This window comes from Elgaria multicarinata, chromosome 3 (genome assembly GCF_023053635.1).
Source record: "Elgaria multicarinata webbii isolate HBS135686 ecotype San Diego chromosome 3, rElgMul1.1.pri, whole genome shotgun sequence".
Taxonomy (NCBI): domain Eukaryota; kingdom Metazoa; phylum Chordata; class Lepidosauria; order Squamata; family Anguidae; genus Elgaria; species Elgaria multicarinata.
In genome coordinates this window covers 30,062,458-30,084,422 of record NC_086173.1, presented here as the reverse complement: position 1 = coordinate 30,084,422, position 21,965 = coordinate 30,062,458, and the positions used below count along the sequence as shown (strand labels likewise).

The window sequence follows — 21,965 nt, the reverse complement described above, 5'->3', positions numbered from 1 at the left end:
GTATCATGTTGGAGGGCCAATGGATCTGACTACAGGACAGAAGCAGGACTTCATTCCTACCTGGACATCAGGAAAAACTTCCTGACTGTTAGAGCAGTACGACAATGGAATCAGTTGCCTGGTGAGGTTGTGGCCTCTCCCACACTAGAGGCCTTCAAGAGGCAGTTGGACAACCATCTGTCAGGGATGCTTTAGGGTGGATTCTTGCATTGAGCAGGGGGTTGAACTTGATGGCCTTGTAGGCCCCTTCCAACTCTGCTATTCTATGATTCTACCTACCTCTTCTATTCTCTGCTGCTGACGCCTGCTCTCTGGCTCAAGACACAAGAGGCAAATACACCAATGTGCAGGAAGGGCCCATTCAGATGACACCGAGGGCTTTGTGGTTAGCACTAACCACAAGCCGTACGCTCGCACACAACACCGTTAGCCCTGTCCAGTTCCCAGTTGCTTTAACCACATGCTAACCACAAAGCAGTCAGATGAGCGCCTGAGTCCTCCAAATGCTCCAGCCTGTATCCCATCAGCCCTTGCGCTCAGAGAGCCTGCAGTTGTGCGATTTAAGCCACTCTACACAACTAGCTCTCTGATTTTGGCCTCTTACCCACAGCCGCATCGCACAAGGCACCTTAAGCCAAAGTTAGTGCTGCTAACTCTGCTGCAGAACAGGGTTAATGAAACAGACCACAATGTGGTTAGCGGAGGCACCTGGTTAAGGAAAACTCATGTCGGATGACACCGTTAACCCTGCTGCTTAACCAAAAACCCTTAACCAGCATGGTTAACGGTGTCGTCTGAACAGAGCCAAAATATCATAGTTCGTGCATCTCCGTAAGGACCAGCCCTACCGTTAGGCAGAGTGAAAGTCGCTTCAGGTGCTGAGATTCAGCATTAAGGTGTCTCATCTGTGTGCCAAGCAGCCTGTCCTGTGCTCCCTAAGTTAGCCCTGCTTCTTTCAGGTATAGAGAAGGATGCTGTCCCATCACCAATGATGAAGAACTTGCTTGTCCGGTCAGTTTTTTGGGCATGCAATGGGAGGGGATGCCATCTTGCGCTTTGTGTCAGGTAGCTCAAGGACTTGGACTAATCCTGATAGTCACACTTGCACGATGCTCTCATACTTCAGACGTGAACTGCAGAACACTTTATTTATTTTTAACAGAAAACATGTTTGGCTGACACTAATTTAAACTCTTCATAGACTTTGGTCCTTTCCTCTAAGTGATATTAACAAAATTTGTCATACACACAAATGTGGCAGAGCGAATGTATCTTATCTGTTACGATACTGGCCCTGCGATTTCCCTGAGAGCAGGCTGATAAATCACCTTGCAAGAAACAGCCGTGTCTCAAGAGCTGGCTCATGTCCGCCGTCCCTTCGATCACAATGCACTTCTTTCCAGACAGATAAGTGCCCAGTTCAGTGCCAATCTTAAGGAACATCTCTGTCTTGACAGTAATTTCTTTCCTGCTTAATTTGTCTCTGTGAATTAACAAGACACCAGGAAGAGCCAGCTTCAAAGCGGACATCGCCACTGACCCGTCCCGAATCTGTAAGTGACATTAAACTCCAGTCTCCAGGTCTGGTTGGACAAGAGGCTCAAACAAAAAATTCGAAACCTTTTGCATTTCAGAGTTGCCTCTACTTTTATTTCTGTTTTCTAATGAAATAGTGTTGTTGTTTTTTCATTTTAAATGCTTTTAAAATAGTGTAGTTATCCAGGCATGGGCAACTTGTGGCCTTCCAGATGTTGTGGCTTACAACTCCTATGAGTCTTGGACAGCATAGCCAGTGATGAGGAATGATAGGGATTGTAGTCCAATGCAAATTGCCTTGCGTTGCATATACTATAGTGAGGTTGGAAAGTCATTCCCCTACCTTGCATTCACTCACACATACGCGCGCGCGCGCACACACACACACACACACACACACACCTGCTTGCCTTGCTCCCGCAGACACACAAAGAGTGGGGCATATAATAGGTTTAAACTTAAGCTATGCTTTCTTAAAGAAGATCACTAAGGTAGTAATACTTTTACAGGAGATTAATGACAGCAAATTCTCTCAAGTAAATCTCAGAGGACAACCAGCAATGTTCTGGGTAAAACAGGATGCTCAGACCTCCTCAAGGGATGCGGTTTGTAACACCCCTGCCTTACTGAAAGATTTTAAATTAAGTGTATAAGGGACTCCCATTTTGTAAACATGGGTTTGAATCTGTCCAGCTACTACATCAGGAATTTTCGGGTATGGGGCTGTAGAAATGTAATAGATGATGATTTACTTACTTATTTATTTTATTACATTTTTATACTGTCCATTAGCCGAAGCTCCTGGGCAGCGCACAATTAAAAAAACCCATAAAATACAACAAATTTAAAACATTTAAAAGTTTAAAAGACAATATAAAACCAGCTACATTAAAGACCAGGGGAAGCCTGTGTAAAAAGGTATGTCTTCAGGAGGCGTTTAAAAGACATTGCGTTTTCCATCTCCCAACCCGTCCTCCAGAGGGTGGGTGCCACCACAGAGAAGGCCCATTGCCAAGGTTCTTCATGGCGGCATTCCATTCATCTTGGAATGGCCAGTAGGGCCTCCTCTGAAGATCCTAGTTGTTGTCAGGGGGTATATAAGGGAAGGCGGTCTGCTAGGTATCCCGGTCCCAAGTTGTTTAGGGCTTTGTAGGATAACATAACCTTGTATGTGGCTCGGTAGCTACCAGACCAAAGTACTACCAGGCCCCATTCACGCTTGCTTTCCACTCCCAGACAAGCAATGCATGAATAACAGCACTCCAGGCTTGTTGCACTTCATGTTTCTGTGGCAGACCTGTCCCTCCACGAACATCCTTCCAAAACCAGTCCTGACACCAGAGCTTGTCTGTCATCTGCATGCCTTTTGAATGGCAATACCTTGCTACCTGCCTTTTTTGAGAAGACTGCTAAGACTAGGGTGACCATATGAAAAGGAGGACAGGGCTCCTGTATCTTTAACAGTTGTATTGAAAAGGGAATTTCAGCAGGTGGCATTTGTACATATGGGGAACCTGGTGAAATTCCCTCTTCATCACAACAGTTAAAGCTGCAGGTGCCCTGCCCTCTTTTAAGTCTGGTCACTCTAGGATAGCTCCTGCAGCTTTAACTGTTGTGATGAAGAGGGAATTCATCCATGTTCTCCATATATATGAATGACACCTGCTGAAATTCCCCTTTTTATGCAACTGTGAAAGATACAGGAGCCCTGTCCTCCTTTTCATATGGTCACCCTAGCTGAGAATTATTTATTTATTTATTTATTTATTTATTACATTTTTATACCGCCCAATAGCCGAAGCTCTCTGGGCGGTTCACAAAAATTAAAACCACAGTAAAACACCAACAGGTTAAAACACAATTACAAAATACAGTATAAAAAGCGCAACCAGGAGTGTGTCCTGTAGGAGTGCTGCTAATTTGCCCAGTGGTGTGCACAGAGTGTTGACATTCTGAAACACGGGGGCACGAAAAGTTATGGGACTGGAGGCCACAATATGCTAAACTTCATTTTGAAGCAGCCCCTTCCATCCAAGAAATTCTTTTTGGGATGACTCAGTGCACTGTTCATATTCAGAGGTCTGGGACCGGGAAGGAATTTTCCCCTCCCTCAGATTGGTAAGAGACTGCAAGAGTGCTTGTGAAGGGTTTTGCTTGCTTTTCGCTTGCCTCGGCTCTCTTACTTGAGCTACCCAGTTATTTTCTCTACAGGTATCTTTCTGCAGTTCCAATTGCCAGATATGGTATGATATGAGCTGCACAGATCAGCTTTCACCAACGTGGGGCCCTCCAGACCTGTCGGACTAAACTCCCAACATCCCCCAGGCTGGAGGATGCTGGTAGTTGTGATCCAACACATGGAAGGTGAGAAAGGCTGACAAAGATTGATTGATGATCATGAGTGGCAACTGGTGAGTGGGTCAACCTGCATGTGGGTAGGTTGTTGGATCTGATGGCCCTTTGAGTGTTTTCTGTCCCTTTGAAAGTTTGGGGCTCTGATGCCACTAAATTCTGGGTTCCTTAATACGAATTTAATTCCTTCCCATCCTGTATCCTAAATAGTTAACGTACCTTCTGGGTTTCTGCCTGAACATTTTTTCTCCTTTTCTCCCTTCCATCCTCTTTAATTGGCTGTGCTCTTTGCCAAGCCATTGGCAGGATTTTGTTATATATATATTTTTTATTTTTTTTTGCTGAGGGAGCCCAGATTGGCTCTGTCATCTTGATTGATCCCCTCCTTCCTCAGCTTTGGTCAGTATATATATCAACTGTTGGCAAAGGTCCCCCCACCCCCTGCAAGAAGCATCAAAAGGCCTACGGAGAGTCTGGGTACCACTTCTACGCTCAAGAGGACCTGACGAATCTCCTGAAGAGAAAGAGAGACAGATTCTCCTCCACTTCCCTGCACACGTTGGGCTCCTCTAGTAAGGCTTCAGCATGATCCTTGCCAATCAGAACATCACCACTGCTCTGGTGAGTTTTGCCCCTTGCCTAATCTACATCCTGCCTTGATTTTTAAAAAATGGAAGGCATTTTGGGAATCAAGAACAGGGGGGGCTCAAGGCAGTTGATCTAATAGCGGTTTAAGAGGGAAACCTAATGGTGGCAGGTGATCCCCAGCCTGCCTCCTACAGGACACATTCCTTGGAAGTACGGGGGAAGGTTCATTTCATGATATGTTGTTTTTTGAGGTTACATCTAAATTCTTAGGACTAGTTTATGATAGTGTTATTATTCATGCTTCCTCCTTCTAAATTGGTATTTTTGCTTAAAGATAAGTCACTGTGCTTTACGAACCACTTGTGGCTGTGGGGAGGAAAAGGGAGAGTACCAGACTAAAAACATCAGATTGAAAGAAAAGGTTTATGTGACATTGATCAAAACATCGTTTTAAAAAGTTTGCCCTGCCTGTATCGGGATGCACGGTGTTTAATATTGCTGTGGCTAACAGCCAACGGCAATTCAAGACTGAATGGAGGCTGGGAAGTTGCATCTCTTTAGTAGTACGGCGTTGATTTAGATGCGCTCTCTGCAAAATGCTGGCACTTCTTTGGCTCCTCTATACGGGTGTTCTATTAATCACAAGCTATTCCGGGGATCATTTAAAGGGGCACGTTCAACACAGGAAGGTCTGGACGAGTGGAAGCCGCTCTTTCGTTCCTCCTGATGGGAAAAAGAGAGAGCTTAAGATACTCTTTAGCTGAATACATGAGCACCGCCGGAGTAGTTCAGAGATGATTTATGGTCGAATGAAGCGATAAGACTAAAGTGGCAGAATTCTAGACCGTGCCACTGCAGGATGAGGGTGGTGGTGGTGGTGGTGATACTTTTGAATGTTCTACCACATCCAAACAACAACAGCAAAGTTCTCTGCATGTAGTGAACTCGCATGCCGCAGTGAGTGAGAGGTTTAGGGCAGGAGTGAGTGATGCGGGCCCTCTAGATGTTTTGGCCTAGAACTCCCATCATCCCTCACCATTGGCTATGGTGCCTGGAGCTGATGGGAGTTGCGCCCCTCCATATGTTTTAGCCTACAAGTAGCTCACCCCTGGTTTCGGGACTTGGGCCAGGGTGCAAGAGCTCAGGAACGGGCCAAATCCAGCCCTCCCAAAGTGCCAACCTGGCCTTCCGATGTTCCCCAAGAACACCTCCCCACCCTCGTTCCTCTGCACTGTGGGGAAAATTCTGAGAAGCTGTGTGTTGAAAATGTCGGGGACTTAACCCGACTTTTTCAATGGGAGTGTCTGCTGTCACTCCAGGGCCAATATGGGGCCAGTCCCTGGTGGAAGGCGACAAGTAATTGGTTGCCTTCAACCAGGAGGAGGGTGGGGGGTGGCTCTGGTACCCAGATGGCCGCCGGAATCCCCGCGCTCCCTCCTTGGCGTTGGGATTACCCGACGCCACTGCGGGCGACGAAGACTGTGGGGCCAATTCAGCTCTGTGAAGGGAGCCCCTAGGTAGGGCTAGAAAAGAGTTCTCATACATCCCTACATGCAATCTTCTTTGGCCAGTTAGAAGAAAGGACCGTTGCTCTGTGGGTAGAGCACAAGCTTTGCATGCCAAAGGTTGCAGGTTCAATAAGCAGTATCTCGAAATATAGCTGAGAAAGAAATTCTGGTCTGAAGCCCTGGTCTTATAGCCTCATGTTTCCTGCCTTCATATGCCTTTGTCCCACCTCAAAATGTGGTGCTCATACTCTGCTGTGCTAGGAGCCCCCCTTGCTCATTCTGCTGAGTTGGGCCTTTTCCTTCTGCCCCAAAGTCCTGCCGCGCCAGCACCAGCGGGCACAATGGCCAGACGAAGCATCTGCTGTGATCATATGGAAGCTCTCCATTCAGGGCAGTGGAGCTTGGATGGTACCCTTTGATTACGAAAGGAGTAGGGGGCATTTTTCAGCCCAAGGGGTGAAATCAATTTCGGAGAAGCTCTCTGGGGCTGCATTTCAGAAGTGGGAGGAAGCAAAGGCAAAGGCAATGGAGCCAAAATAAAATACTGGCTCATTGTAGCTTAAAGGTCTTACTGTCAAGTCACTAAACCTTAGGAGAGGTGCTTCAACCTTTTAGAATGGGGAAAAAACTGCACAAATCCCAGAAAACCACCAAATGATGGTAGCTGGGGGCTAGGAGAAGAGGCGTGGCCATCTGGAGACCCCAAGTGGGCCAGATTGGGTCCCTAGGCCTGAAATTCCCCACTTCTAGCTTATAAAATCATAGAGATTGCTTATTATACCTTAACGGTGAAATCCTATGTTTGTCTACTCAAAAGTAAGTTCCCGTGTGTTCACTGGGACTTACTCCCAGGTAAGTATGTATAGGATTGCAACCTAAGATTTCCCCCCCACCCAAACATGTTAGCATTATTTTATTATGTATTTGTTTTAAACTTACTACCCACCTTGAATCTTTAGATAGGGAAATTCTACATCAGGTTAATTTTATTTGTCAAGAATTTCAAATGCAATCTTGCAGAGGCTGAGAAGCCAAGGTGTTGGGGTCAGAAGCAGCACGTACTAATCTGGCAGGGGACGACTTCTGAGTCGAGGAGTTCTGGTTCCAATTCCTTTAAGGAGTGTGTCAATTTTATTTTAGGGAATATCAAATCAAAATCTTGCCTGATGCGCACTACTTTAGCCAAGCATATATTTTATTTTATTACAAAGTGGATTGACTTGTAGTGTGCTACACTATACTTAGAACTTTCAATGGAACATTCATCAATATGCAAACCGTCTTACTTTTTTAACCATTTTTTTTAAAAAAAATGTTTTTCATCAGTAAAAGCATCACAAAGTAACTTATGCTTGTGGAACAAGAGGATATAGGCAAGGAATATCTTTCATGTTCAGCATGGGATGAATAATAAGTGCAGAACTCCCAGAAGTTAGTCCAGTAAGAAAAGGAAAAAGAAACTTGACACAAGGCAGTTTACAAGGAAATGTATTATAACAGCCTTCCCCTCCAGATGTGTTGGACTGCAACTCCCATAATTCCCAGACAGCATGGCCATTTGCTATACTGGCTGGGAATTATGGGAGCTGCAGTCCAAGACATCTGAAATGCATCAGATATGATAAGCTCAGAACAAGTCAATGGAATTTTAAAGCTGGAAACCATGGACAAAACTCATTGGAATGTGTTTCGAAAGATTTTGTAGGAGTGTGATCTTGGATGGCAAAATTTCTAAGTAGGATAGAACAGGAGGCAAGCTGGGTTTGCTATGTCATATTTTAACATTTCTTTCTGTTTTATTGTAAGCCATTCCAAGCAGGGCCAACCCAAGACATTTCGCCGCCTGAAGCAAAGGACAAAACCTCTTCCTCCCCATTCCTTCTACAGAAGTCAACCAAACTGATAGCTGAGTCTTATTCCCACACTGGCAACAGGACAGCTTTCTCCACCGTACCTGAGGGCAGCAGGGCAGCTTAGGGGGCACAGAGCAGGCCATGTGGCACATACACTGTTAGATCAATGTTCTTTTCACCCAAGGACGAGATCCAAACAGCCCTTAAGCACGACTCCACCATTCCAGCGACAGAGGGTTCAAAAGCGCTTTATTGATTAGTAATCAAGGCCTGGTCTAAGTACAAAGCAGCAAGGGCTTTCTCAATCCTGGGGTCCTACTTTAAGCAGGTAGGCTGGAATAGGCAGGGTTCTTCTAACGACAATCTCTGGAAAGGTGCAGGTAACGATGGAGCTGGAAAAGAGAAAACTGCAGGGCAATTACATATTCTTGGAATAAAACATTTCCCAATTCCTATTTAATTCTTTCTTGTTCCCCCACTAAAAACTGAGAGGAAAAGCCAAACATTAGCTCAAAATGAAACAATTTAAGACTTTTTCTGACTTTAACAATGCAATTGGAAATACATCCACCCATTTCAAGGAAATTTCTAATTTGCTAGGGTCTCTTTTCAGGGTCCTATTAACTCTATCTGCCTTCCAGACTGGAATCTTCATGAGATGCCAGCCTACTTTTAGGACAAAAGTGCCATGTTCTACACTACCTAAGAAGTAAAATAGCTTTCTAGATCTGATTCTATGGTTTCAGGCCTGAACAAAACAGTAGGTGTTCAGAAAAAACCTGAACAAAAACAAGTAGGCAAAAACCACTGGGCAATTTTCAGAACACAACGTTCAAAACACACACAAAAATATAGCAATTCAGTATTTCCAATCTTCATCAGCAGAGGATGCAAGATTGTCCATTCACTAACTTTTTCAAGGCAGGGCTTCTTCACCCCCCTTTTCCTTCTGATCCAAAGTTAATTTCAGCTGTGTCATTGGAATCAATTTGCAAACATAGAAATGTAATTGAGTAAATGTACCTCTCAAAGGATCGCCCTTTAGTGTTGGAATGTGAATTACAGAAAAGTTGGTGTTGTGTTAAAATGAAAGGAAAAAAATTGTCAGTTTGTGTTTTCCACCCGGCCCAAGTGAAAGAAATTTGAAGTTTTTGTTTTCCTTCTGTGGCTAGATTGGTGTTACATCCCTCCTATGCTTAGCAGCTAGAGATAAGCAGTGAAAAGTTTTTGTTTTAGATTTTGAAGACTTTGTGTATTTCTCTTTCACACTTCTGTCCCCCAGCCTCGTAACATTATGGGGCCACCTTAGGCCAATCACATCCTCTCAGCCTAACCTGTTCACAGGAATGTTGTGAGGATAAAAACGAGGGGATCACACACACCACCTTTAGCTCCTGGAGAAAAGGTGGAATATAAATGCCACGTAATAGTTAAGGATATAGATGTAGTTGGAAAACATGATTGTCTTACAATAAATAGTTCAGAACAAGCCACCCTAGCATGCAAAATGACCACCTGTGCATTGTAGCTATGAGGGCATTTGTCATTTAGGTGGCATATAAAGCTAATTAATTAATTAACCTGGGAAGGCAGGGTTTCTCCAATTGCATGCGCGCTTACCTGGCTGGCACTGATTTGATAAGGTTCCTATATTGTTGTTGTTGTTATTATTGTTGTTGTTGTTGTTATTTGTGTGTGCATCCTATTCTGTTTACAGTAACATTTCTCTTTAGAATGGACTAAGCACACACATTAAAAAAAAAGAAAAAAAGAGGGGTGGGGGAGAGAATTAGAAGGGGGGGAAACGCAGCAGGGCCAGAGAGAGATGCAGCAGACACTGCAGTTGAGGTTGTTATTTATTTATTTATTATTTTATTTTGTTATACATACCTTGGTGGTGGTGGTGGTGCTGCCGCGTGCTTGCCTGCCGCCCTCGGCCTGTACCTGCCCTTCCCCTCACCAGGAGCCTCGCTAAACAATTTCCCCTTGGGGGAAGGCGCACAAGAGTATCCAACGTTACCCCTACTTAGAGTAGACCCAGTAAGTCATGACTAAGTTAAATCCCCTCCTCTGCGTGCGTGCCCTGCAGCAGCTTTGGCAGCGGGGGGGGGGCACCCCGGGAGCTGCCTGCGAGGCGGGCGGGGAGCGGAGACCATATAAGAATGCGGATGGGGGAGGCCGCGGCAGGCGGAGGGGAAACCTGGTGAGGCTTGAGGTGAGGGCCCGTGGCGGGTGTAAACAGCAGCTGCAGCGGCGCGGCAAAGGTAAGTGCCAGGAGGGGGTAATAATGGCCACCCATTTGGATGGCTTTAAAACGGGGCTAGATTAGGGTGACCATATGAAAAGGAGGACAGGGCTTCTGTATCTTTAACAGTTGCCTAGAAAAGGGAATTTCATCAGATGTCATTTGTATATATGGAAATCCTGGTGAAATTCTCTCTTCATCACAACAGTTAAAGCTGCAGGAGCTATACTAGAGTGACCAGATTTAAAAGAGGGCAGGGCACCTGCAGCTTTAACTGTTGTGATGAAGAGGGAATTTCACCAGGTTCTCCGTATGTACAAATGACACCTGCTGAAATTCCCTTTTCAATACAACTGTTAAAGATACAGGAGCCCTGTCCTCCTTTTCATATGGTCAGCCTAGGCTAGATTAATTCGTGGAGGAGAAGGCCTTCAATGGCTAATAGTCCTTATGGTTCTGTGCCACCACCTCCAGTCTCAGAAGCAGTAAGCCTATGTAGACCTGTTGTTGGGGAACATGGGCAGGAGGGCGCTGTTGCACTCATGCCTGGCTTATGGGTTTCCCACAGGCCTCTGCCTGGCCACTGTGTGAGGCTGGAATAGATGGGTCCTTGCTCTGATCCAGCAGGGCTCTTCTTACGTTCTTGTGAAAGGAGGAATATTTATTTATTTATTTCATTTACATCCCACCCTTTTTCCTCAAAGGAACCCAAGGCAGTGTACATGACCCGCCTCTCTATTTTATCCTAACAACAACAACAACCCTGTGAGGTAGGTTGGGCTGAGGGTCTGCAACTGGTCCAAAGTAACTTAGTGAGCTGCCATGGCCAAGTGAGGACTAGAACCCAGATCTCCCAAGGCCCAGTCCAACACTCTAACCACTACACAGCCCCACAATGAGTAGTGCCACAGCCCCAGGCACTCCTGTAAGCCCAATGAAAAGGCAGCATTCAGGACAGGAGGGTTGGTGGTGGACCCAATCCATTGCTTCTTGCAACATGCCACCTGACGCAGACTCCTCACTCTGTGAAATGAAAGGGCCGGCCTTGCCCCGTAGTTAGTGGTGCCATATGCTGCTTGATCAACCTGCTGCAATGAAACACACACACATACACTTCACTGGTGTGTGAATATGTGTGTGTTTTCAATGGGGGTAGCTTTAAATTAGGGTGACCATATGAAAAGGAGGACAGGGGTCCTGTATCTTTAACAGTTTCAGAGAAAAGGGAATTTCAGCAGGTGTCATTTGTATGCATATAGCACCTGATGAAATTCTCTCTTCATCACAATGGTTAAAGCTGCAGGAGCCATGTCCACTTTTGTATGTGGTCACTCTAGTATAGCTCCTGCTGCTTTAACTATTGTGATGAAGAGGGGATTTCACCAGGTGCTGCATGCACACAAATGACACCTGCTGAAATTCCCCTTTTTTATGCAACTATTAAAGATACAGGAGCCCTGTCCTCCTTTTCATAGGGTCACCCTTTTTTAAATGCAACAGCTCCTTACTACAGAGTCTCTGCAGTGATGTCAAGTCATGTACTAACCCAGCAAAAACCCGTTGTCGCACTCAAGGTGGCCATTTTGCTACTGCAGCAGTGTGAGGAGCTTTCAGGAGTGAAAATGTGTCCAGGGGTGGACGGTGAACTCACTGCTATGCTGGACTCCCATCCAAGCTTTGGCTGCTCTCTGAAGTGATCTCTTAATTAAGTCTGGAAATACCAGCAGGAGAAGAATGGAAACGGTGCCAGGCAATTAGTTTAAAAGCCCCTGTGGGTATGGATCAATAAGGGAGCTCTATCAGCTTTTTTTTTTAGTAGTAGTACCTCCTGGCATCTACGGAAGGCAGCAAATAAAACTGAGCACCATAGAATAGAGGGTTTCTTGAAGATCTGTCTGACTTAGGCCAAAGTCCTATGCCCACTGAACTCAATGAGATTTACTTCTGTGTAGACACATATTATTATTATTATTATTATTATTATTATTATTATTATTATTATTATTAAGACTGTGCTGTTCCAGCCTTCCTCAACCTGGGGCATTCCAGATGTGTTGGACTGCATCTCCCAGAATGCCCCAGCCAGCCGGCTGGGGCATTCTGGGAGTTGTAGTCCAACACATCTGGAATGCCCCAGGTTGAGGAAGGCTGTTTAACCTGACAGAGAAATTGGAAAGCAGGCGTCCCTACCAGCACTGGATTAAAGTAGCTCTGTGGTAGGAGATCACATATTTTGTATAGTCAAGAGGTCTCAGGTTCAATCCACAGCATCTCTTGGTAGTGGTGGGGTGGGGATGGAGGGAACCCCCTGTCTGAAGCCCTTGAGAGATACTTCCAGTCATTCTGTAGACCAGAGGTGGGGAACCTGTAAAATAAATTAATTTCAGTATTAGAAGTAGACAATACTGAGCTAGGAATAGCATAAAGAGATGTAGACTGTCACAGAGATATGAACAGTACTGTGCTAGACGGACTTTGACTCTTTTAAAATGTTTGATGTTCTCAAATGGAATGGGAATGATTGAATGAATCCCGCTGTAGGGAGGAATTGGAAATTAATAGATGAAACAAAGGAGGGAAAGAGGGACCGGATGTTATTGGACTTCAACTCTGATCAGCCCTGATAGCAGTTTTAGTCAAACACAGGGGAGGCTGGTGGCTCCAGTTTTGGTGGGGTGGAGGTTCCATTCTGGGTTTTAGTTACAATCATCCAGAAGACTAAAGGAGCTATCCAAGGGGCTGGACCCATTTTGGGGATAGGTTTGAGTCCCTTGGGTAGCTCTTTTAGACTTTTGGCTGGTTGAAACTAAAACCCAGAATGGAATCTCAGCCCCACGGAAACCGGAGCCATTGGCCTCCCCTGGTCCAGCATCTGGATGGCCACAGGCTCTCCAACCCTGGTGTCAGAGAATAGTGAGCTGGTCTGGCTCCATATAAGGCAGCTTTCTATGTAACCCCCCCCCCCCCCCGCTATGCAGGGTGGATGCAGCACTTCAGCTTTCAATGGAGGGACAAGAATCAAGATTCAGCAAGTTCCAAGAGCCAGCTTGTAGATGCACTAAAAACTGAACGTATGAATGTGTGTGAGAGAGAGATAGAGGATGCAGCGGGAGATCTATTTTGCGGTCAATCAGTTCTTATTTTCTATCATTCTTTCTTATATTTTAAAAAGAATTTGGTACTGAGGATAGGAATTAAATTCAATCTTGACTCATTTCAAATATTGAATAAAATGGATAAAATACAGCCAAGGAGGATGATTATGTACACCGCCTTGGGTTCCTTGGAAGAAAAAAGATGGGATTTAAATGCAATAAAATAAATAAAATAAAATAAATATTCACAATGGAATCTGGGATGGCACAGAAGCCTTTGTGGCGTAGAGGTTAAATAGAGGACATGTCTGGAAAGAGCAAGTGGCTCTCAGTCCCAGCCCTGCACTTATACTTTCCTTGCTGTTGTTCGTGTTCTGTGCTGAGCACATGCAGCAGGAACTATTGCCTCCCTCTGAAGTAAACCAGAGAGGTTAAGGAGTTGGAAGGAAGTTGAGATGATGGTTGGGGACCGTGGGTCAGCTAGGTAATTTTAAACTCTGGACTTAATAATTTGGGTGCTTGAAACGGTGCATTAATTAAGTTGTGAAGCACACAATTTAACGTGTCTCTTCTGCCCCTCCGGCACCATGCTATACTTTCAACTGTTTCTACACTCCCGATATGCTATTGCCAACAACAACAACGACTCTTTGCAAAAGAAAGACTCTTGAGCACGGGCATTTTGCACTTCAAACATGTACATGCCCTGACTATCAAAACGTTTGATAAAGATTGCTGCATTCACTAGGCCCATACCAGCCCATGTGCTGATGCCAGGCATTTTTGCTGCTGTCTCCATCACCTGTGGCTTTCTGGGTGGCCTTTCCAGATTGCCTTGAGCTCCAGCCCTGAGCTCCAGCCTTAGCTGCACCAATAGTTAGGGAGAAAAGGGGATGAGCTGGAGCAGCCTTCCACAACCTGGGGCGCTCCAGTTGTGTTGGACTACAACTCCCAGAATGCCCCAGCCAGCTCCGCTGGCTGAGGCATTCTGGGAGATGCAGTCCAACACATCTGGAGCGCCCCAGGTTGAGGAAGGCTGAGCTGGAGCAAACAAAAGATACTTGTATGGTCATTCTGACTTTACAGTTTAAGTTTATGTGGCTTTTCTGCCTTGGGTTCACATCTCTGCATCCAAAGTGGTAACGTATGAAGTGGTTATCAGCTTTAGCAGAAGGGAGCTCATAGATCCTGGTATTTCTCTATAAGAAAAGTAAAACCATGCCAGAATAATTTTCAGAGAACAATAATCTCTTTCTAGTGGAAGTCGTTCAGGTGACATTACCTTGGAATCTGGTCCTTTTGACTCCACTGGAGCCAGTCTGGTTTATACTAGGGTGACCATATTTGGGAAACCAAAAAAGAGGACACCTAGTGTGTGTGTGGGGAAGCAGCTTTCTGAGTCCTGCAAAAAGTACGTTATTCCCCCTCCACCTTAAAGAACCCGATTAGAGTGGAGGAGGGGAAAGGATTTCATTCTGCACCACCACCATCCGCTCCAATTGGGGCCTTTTCTATAATGTCCACAAATGACCCACTTTCCCCTTTAAGACCTCAATTGGAGCTCGGGGTGAGGGAATGATGTGCCTCAAGAAAGCATGTCATTCACTCCTGCCATGCTAATGGCAGCCTTAAAGAGGAAGGTGTGTCATTCCAGGACATTATTGGAAATTATAGAAAATCCCCCCTGACACCATGGAAAGAACAAAAACCAGGACAAATCCGGGGAAATCCTGACAGTTGGTCACCCTAGTTTATACCATCTACTTATCTTGACCAGTGTTTTTGGAACAGTTCCTCATCTTACCATTCACACACACAGTAGCTCTCAGAGCTCAGCAAGCTAATGTGTACCGACTGAGGATCTTTTCTCTCAATCCTTGCTCAGAACATGGGAATCTCCCGCTCCCCGCCTCGCAACTGGAAAGGAATCGGGATCTCCATGGTGGTGGTGGGCATGCTGGCATCTGTGATCATTGTGTCTATCCTGATGCTTACTCCAGGTGAGAGCGTGTGGCGCCAGCAGGCAGGGCACACGTCCATTGGTGGCAGCTCCTGTGGAGAATTTGGGCACATTTCTTGCCCTCTGGGGGTTAAAAAGAATAACTAGGGCTGTTGGTTTGTTCCTTAGTGCAAAGCACTTAAAAAAATGTTCCACCAGCCCTCTCTGATTTTATTACCTGAATGAACTGTGCAACGCAAGTGGATATATGCAGTGAATAATGTGCATATTTGCATCACCGAAAGAAGGGGGCAGAGATTTGGATAACATTTGCATGTGCCAATTTATATGTGTAGGTACAAATTTAGAAAGAATTACTATCGTTGGGGAAGTCTGTGACCAGGGGGACTGTTTATATGTGTTTAAAGCCCTGCGGTGGCTGCAAATCTGCCCTGCCCTGCATCAGTTATATGACGCAGCCGCAGATTCATGGCCACCAGGAAGAAGGCGGAGGGGGCGGTCGGAAACCCCACACTCCCTCCTTGGCATTGGAATTACCCGACACCGCCCTGGTAAGTAAAACTGCAGGGTTTGGGGGGGAACGGTGCTAAGCCAGCGCTGTGAAGACAGCCCCCTGGTGAGCTTTGTGCCTGCTCAGTCTGCTGTCCTGCTCCTAAGTATTGATGGGCTACTTCAAAGCCCCTGCTCTCCTTTCTTCTTATGATTATCTTTAAACTGGACTTGGACTGAACAGCCTTAGTTTCAAACAGGCCCAGCGGTGGATAGAGAGTAGATCTCCAGATGTAGATCTCCCAGCATTCCTAACCATTGGCCATGCTGGTAGGGGCTTCTGGAAGTTGAAGTCCAAAACATTTAGAATTCTACCTTCTGCCCACCCCTGCAATAGAGGCTGCCTTCATATCGGTCGGACACTTGGCCACCCCAACAGGCAAGCAAGTGGATGGAAAGCACACTACTAGCTAGCTAGTAATTCCTGTCCTTCTGTGCCTTTAAGACCCCCCACTGGGCTTCCACACCCCATTGACTCTTGCTGACCTGGAGAGTGATGCCTTCCAGTCCCACCAACCCCAGCTACACTGGGTGGCAGGTGAGTCATTTTGCTTCCCTTTGGTGTGTGCCACAATGAGGAAGCATGAGTTATTATTAGAGCAGAACAAAGGTTCTCCGAGGTCATTTATGTCAGAGCAGTGGTTTTCAAATGCAACCTCTTCAGCAGAACCAGTGCTATTTATAAGCCGAAGCCCCCAACTCTTCCGTGGTTGTGTGTTGCAGGGGGAATTCTGTCTTCATGGAAGTTTATGCTCCTTTACTGATCTTCTCGTTGAGGAAGCCCTGATAAGCTCAGGAATCCCAAGATCTCGTAGTACACAATTTCAGGCTGAGCCATATGCTATGTTAAATACATACTTCACTTATTTATTTATTTATTGCATTTCTATACCGCCCAATAGCCGAAGCTCTCTGGGCGGTTTACAAAATTAAGACAATTCAAAACAAAACAACAGTATAAAACCATAATATAAAATACCCCCCCGAATATTTTTTGTTATCTTTTGGAGACCATTGCCATATGTCATGATTTAATGCATGTCCTGATCATGACTCCATACATCCTCAGGGGGAAATAAAAGTGTGTTGAATGAGGATGTCCTGAATGATGACCTGGACGCATGTTGAACCATTTCACAAGACCAATTCAGTACACCCAAATCCAGTGAAAAATGTCCCCCATCTAAACTTCAGTTCATTTACAGTATAATGGTCACATTTAAAATGGCAATTTCTCAGCCTTCCTTGACAATGGGACCTCCAGATGTGCTAGACTACAACTTCCATCATGTTGGAAGACATGTGCTAGACTACAACTTCCATCAGACAATTACTCTGCTGGCTGGGGATGATGGGTTTGTGGTCCAACCCATCTGGAAGATACCAAGTTGGAGAAGGCTGGCCCTTGTATGTCCCTTATTTCAGGACCCACCTTGATGCTGTGTACATTGCAGCCACGGGAAGCTTGAGCAGCCTCAGAATTGTGGGTGGTGAATATCTAGCTCTTTGTTTCCCTATTATGGTCCCACCAAAAGTCTCCTCTCCTCTCTGAAACTGCCATTTTAATTTCAAGGGAACTATTCACCAGTGCCAGTCCCTTGAAATGCAAAGAGCTTTAGAGAGGAGGTTTTTGTGCTCTCTGCTCCAATAATAAATTATTGATACTTTGAGGATATTCAGGGGGAGCTGCTATTTAGGTAACAAAAGAATCCGCACATGGATTATATTTATGCAATTAATTTCGCATGTAGTTTGGCTCTCGGCATCACTTCTTTTTAAATGTTCAATCTGGCTATCTGAGTCCTGGAGTCTGTCTATGCACAGGGAAAGCCCCACGATGGCTATGAATCTGTGCTGCATCAGTTACGTGATGCAGATGCAGCTTCGTAGCCACCACAAGGCTTTCCTGCGAAGCTGCGCATTGAAAAAGTTGGGGACTTAACCCGACCTTTTCAGCGGGAGCGAGGTCAGTATGGTTCTTCCGCTATCTGACCTTGTTCCTGGGGCCAATCTGAGGACAGTCCCTGGTTGAAGGCGAACAATCTACACATCGTACTGAAGGTGCTTGCGTGCGCCTCCAGTGCGCCCCCAAAACGATAGTTTAGATCCTGTCGAAGAGACAGAGGAAGAGGCGGAGGAGGTGGCGGCTGGGGAATCTGGCCGCGTCCTTGCCACCGCCGCCCACCTCCCCGCTGGCCTCCTGCTGCCGGGGAAAGAGCCACCCGGGTCGGAGAGCTCGGCGGAAGAAGGTGGGGCGAGCTCTCCGGCCCGGGTGGCTCTTTCCCCGGCAGCAGGAGGCTGGTGGGGAGGTGGGTGGCAGCGGCGGTGGCAGCAAGGACGCGACCAGATTCCCCAGCCGCCGCCGCCGCCTCTTCCTCCATCTCTTCAGCATGATCTACACGATCGTTTTGGGGGCGCACTGGAGGCGCACGCAAGCGCCTTCAATACAACGTGTAGATCCCCTCTGGCTATTGGTCGCCTTCTACCAGGAAGAGGAGGGGCAGCTCCGGTACCTGGATGGCAACTGGAAACCTCACACTCCCTCCTTGGCGTTGGGATTATCCAACGCCACTGCAGATGAGCAAAATCCAGGTGTGGGAAGTGATTGGAGCCTTGTAGTTTAAGTAAAGACGAATGGGTAGAATTAAGGAGGGCTTCTTGGTAGCTTTGCAAAGGGAGGTTTATAGAACTAGAGTTGGTCTGGAAAACAAAACTCCATGTAGCGGTAGTAGTAAAAAGCCCATATCTGTGTAAAATGAGCACACCATCAGAAGCAAATGCCAGAAATGGTCGAGAGGCTAATTTGCATACTCCACTTGCTTTCCTTTATTTGTGTGTAGATGATGAGCTAGTGGTGCTAAGCGACACAGGGACCATGATGAAGTGGCACCTTCGTCAAAAGAACGGCACCCTGTTGGTGGACGACAGAGATCTGGTAAGAGCAGCCACTTCTGGTCCATTGCTAATAACAGGATCTTAGGCATAACTTGAAAGGAACGTTTCTGTGAACAAGACTTCTGTGCAACTTGGCATCAATTTATTATAACGTATGTGATTAGGCACAAGGAAACATTAAAACCAGCAGAGACTCATGGTCAATTATGGAAAGCTTTGTAGAATAATAGGATATTAATGGAGTAGGATAAATAAGAGTATAGGTGAGGCAATCTCTGTATTGTAATGTAGGATATTGATGACAAATGGTAGTCAGTGCATTCCCAAATTGTCTCTTATTGTTTATTAATGTTCAATTTGGGGTTTTTTAAAACAAATTTTTAAAAGGAATAATTTGAAGACCTTTCAGAGCCAAATCTCAGGCTTGTCTCCCTGAGATTTGTGTGCTTAGCATCCTAAGCTAGATTTCAGTACATCTTTGTCCTGAAGCATGTTGTTACTCCTTCCTGATGGGAAGGGAGGAACAGTGACAGGCCTGCCATCCCAGAAGTGGTAGAGGTGAGGGGCGAAAAGTTAAAGAACTCTGGCCCAAATGTAAGGCATGGTGTGTGAGCAACATCAGCCTGTCGGTGGCTAGAAGGCACTGAAAGACACGGGTAAGAGTGTGTGAGCCAAGGACTGCATCGGAAGGCCTCTGGCCAGGGTAAACTCTAGGTTTTTCAGGGCGCCTGGGCCTGCACCACTGATCTTCAGCCTACTTACTCTCTGCTCAAGGTACTCACCTGTTCATGGACTTGGAAAAGCCTGGGATATCAGCCTATTTCAGCTCAGCCTCAAGAGGGGGCGCAGTTGTCCCCCCACTCCTCTGAGCAACAACCCCCCCCCAGTTCATCCCGTCTCTCACTCTTTCCTTGTCCTTTATAGCATTTCTTGAAAGCCTCCAGGTGGCAGGTGTCTCCAGATCTGCAGTTCCTGCTTTTGGCCTGTGAGGTAGAACAGGTAAGCTGTAAGAGACCCAGGCTCCTTCCAGGGTGGTTGATTTCCTCACCCGATGGGTAAAGCAGGGCCGCTGGAATTAAACCTCTAAGGTTGTGGAATTTCTTTCCCCACCGCCTCAGAAAGGCTCAAGATTTGTATCTCCCATAAAACCTTGAAGGGGCCACTTAGGGCTGGAATTGGCTGCCTTCACCTGTTCCCTTTTTGAAGAATTATAAACCGTACAAATGTGTGGAATGCTGATTGACCGTCTCGGGGCCCAACTGTGGGATGAATCTTGCTTGTTAGTATAATTTGGGACATGACCATGAGCTCCCATATTTTATTAATCCAATATCTACAGGATGAGATCTGTTTGATAAGAAGAGCAGTACTGGACCAGACCACAGGCCCATCTAGTCCAGCCTTCTGTTCCCATGTTTTATTTATGTGTGTCAGCTTGTTTTGTAAACTGCCTCAGAAGATCTGCTGAAAGGTGGTATATACATCTAATAAATAAATAAATACTAGCTATTTAGATTTCTAATATTCCTGAAGTCTAGTTGCACATCTTTCCTCATCCTGTCCTGTAGCAATTTAATGGTAGATATAGGACTCATCTACATCAAGCAGATATTCCACTATGAAAGTGGTATGAAAGCAGTATATAAAAGGCAGGAGCCACACTACTGCTTTATAGTGATATTGAAGTGCACTGACAACTGTTGGGGCCCATGACACATCTACACCAAGCAGGATATAATACTATGGAAGTAGTATATGGTATGTGTAATAGATCCCAACAGTTGTCAGTGTACTTCAGTACCACTATAAAGCAGTGGTATGGCTCCTGCCTTTTATATACCACTTTCATACCACTTTTATAGTGGAATATCTACTTGGTGTAGATGAGCCCATAGTGATAGATGAGTCAGGAAGAGCCAGTTCTGGGGTGAACCATGTATCCTTGGATTTCTAGTCCACAACTGTCATCCACATGTTTAACTTAGTTAGCTTGGCTAAGTTGAATGCAAAGAGCTCCAAAGATCATAGTAACATAGAATAGTAGAGTTGGAAGGGTCCTATAAGGCCATCGAGTCCAACCCCCTGCTCAATACAGGAATCAAAGTCCAATGCGCTATCCATTGCGCCACAGAGCCATGTATGGTGTAGTGACTGAAGTGCTGGATTTCGGCCTTTCTACCTCCAGATCAGTCAAACCTTGCTCAAAATGTATCCATCAACTCTTTCCAAGCAAAATCTGATTAGATGGCAAATCCATGTGTCAGTAGTAGTAGCAACCCCAGAAAAGGGGGGAATGGATGCCTCAGGGTCTGTTCTACACAGGGCGGTCACATGTCCTCCTTTACAGAGGACAGTCCTCTATTTTAATGTTGCCTGTATTTCAAGTGCTGTTTTGGACAAGTACAGTTTTGAAGTTGCCCATCAACAAGTAGCATCAGGACAGCAGAATGAGCGGGCCCACAATTCACCTGATCACAGCCTTCCCTTCTATGGTGGGATGTATTATATGTCTGTTAAATTACTGTAATTATTTCTAAATTTGGATCTACATATATAAAGTAGCATGCATATGTCTAATGGTTCTCTGTGCCCTCTTTTTTTTGGGGGGGGGATATGCAATTGGCTATTCTGGTTCCACACTAACCCCAACTCTTTTCCCCTTCTGATCTGTAGGTTTTCCGCTACTCTGTCACAGCTCGCTACATGGTCTATAACTTGGGCACCAGGTAGGAGCTACATTGCTGTGGCAAAGCCAGCTCTACCGTTAGGCAGGCAGGACCTGGGCAGCAGCAATTCCCCCATTCCCCTCTGTTGGAGGACAGAGTTTTGTGTCTCCCACAGCCTGTAAACTAGCCTGCTGCTCTCAGGTGCAGTGAAGGACAGCATCCCATTGCCAGTGTTGAGGTAAAATTCAACTACCAAAACAGACATTATTTTAAATTTGTGTCTAGCAGCTATGCCTTTTTTCATTTTAACTCTATTGTAGGCACACGGACGCTGATCTGGACCTTAAGCCCTCCTGCTCTCTATGTCAGGGTCCCGATCTGGACTCTGGAGTAAATATAGACCCAGATTTAAAGTAATTTCTATTTTGGAACGTGCACACACTGACACATAGACCCCAAACAACTTTCTGGCACCATTTAAATTTTATAAAAAGTTTAACTTCTACAGCTTTTATATTTGGTGGTCTTGGTGATTATATGATGATTTATTGCTTATGCCTGTTATAAAACATTTAAATAAAGTTGTTTTTTTTTAAAATTGAATCTCTCAGCACATCCTTCCGCTTTCCTTCAGGCTAACGGCCAATTTGCCCATTATAAAATTTTTCGATGGACATTACGGTTTATGTGAAGGAATTAATGTGAAATCCATTAGTAG

General features: G+C 45.6%; 1 protein-coding gene across 1 annotated transcript in view; it reads left to right on the top strand.

The window, feature by feature from the left end:
- The first annotated feature begins 5,802 nt into the window (after nt 1-5,802).
- LOC134395297 (inactive dipeptidyl peptidase 10-like) overlaps nt 5,803-21,965 on the top strand; it is a 41,414-nt gene continuing 25,251 nt past the window's right edge. The window contains exons 1-6 of the mRNA XM_063121452.1: nt 5,803-5,832; nt 15,063-15,177; nt 16,132-16,224; nt 18,527-18,621; nt 19,506-19,580; nt 21,255-21,307. Of these exons, the coding sequence (XP_062977522.1) occupies nt 5,803-5,832; nt 15,063-15,177; nt 16,132-16,224; nt 18,527-18,621; nt 19,506-19,580; nt 21,255-21,307 (461 nt within the window). The remainder of the gene's footprint in view (nt 5,833-15,062; nt 15,178-16,131; nt 16,225-18,526; nt 18,622-19,505; nt 19,581-21,254; nt 21,308-21,965) is intronic.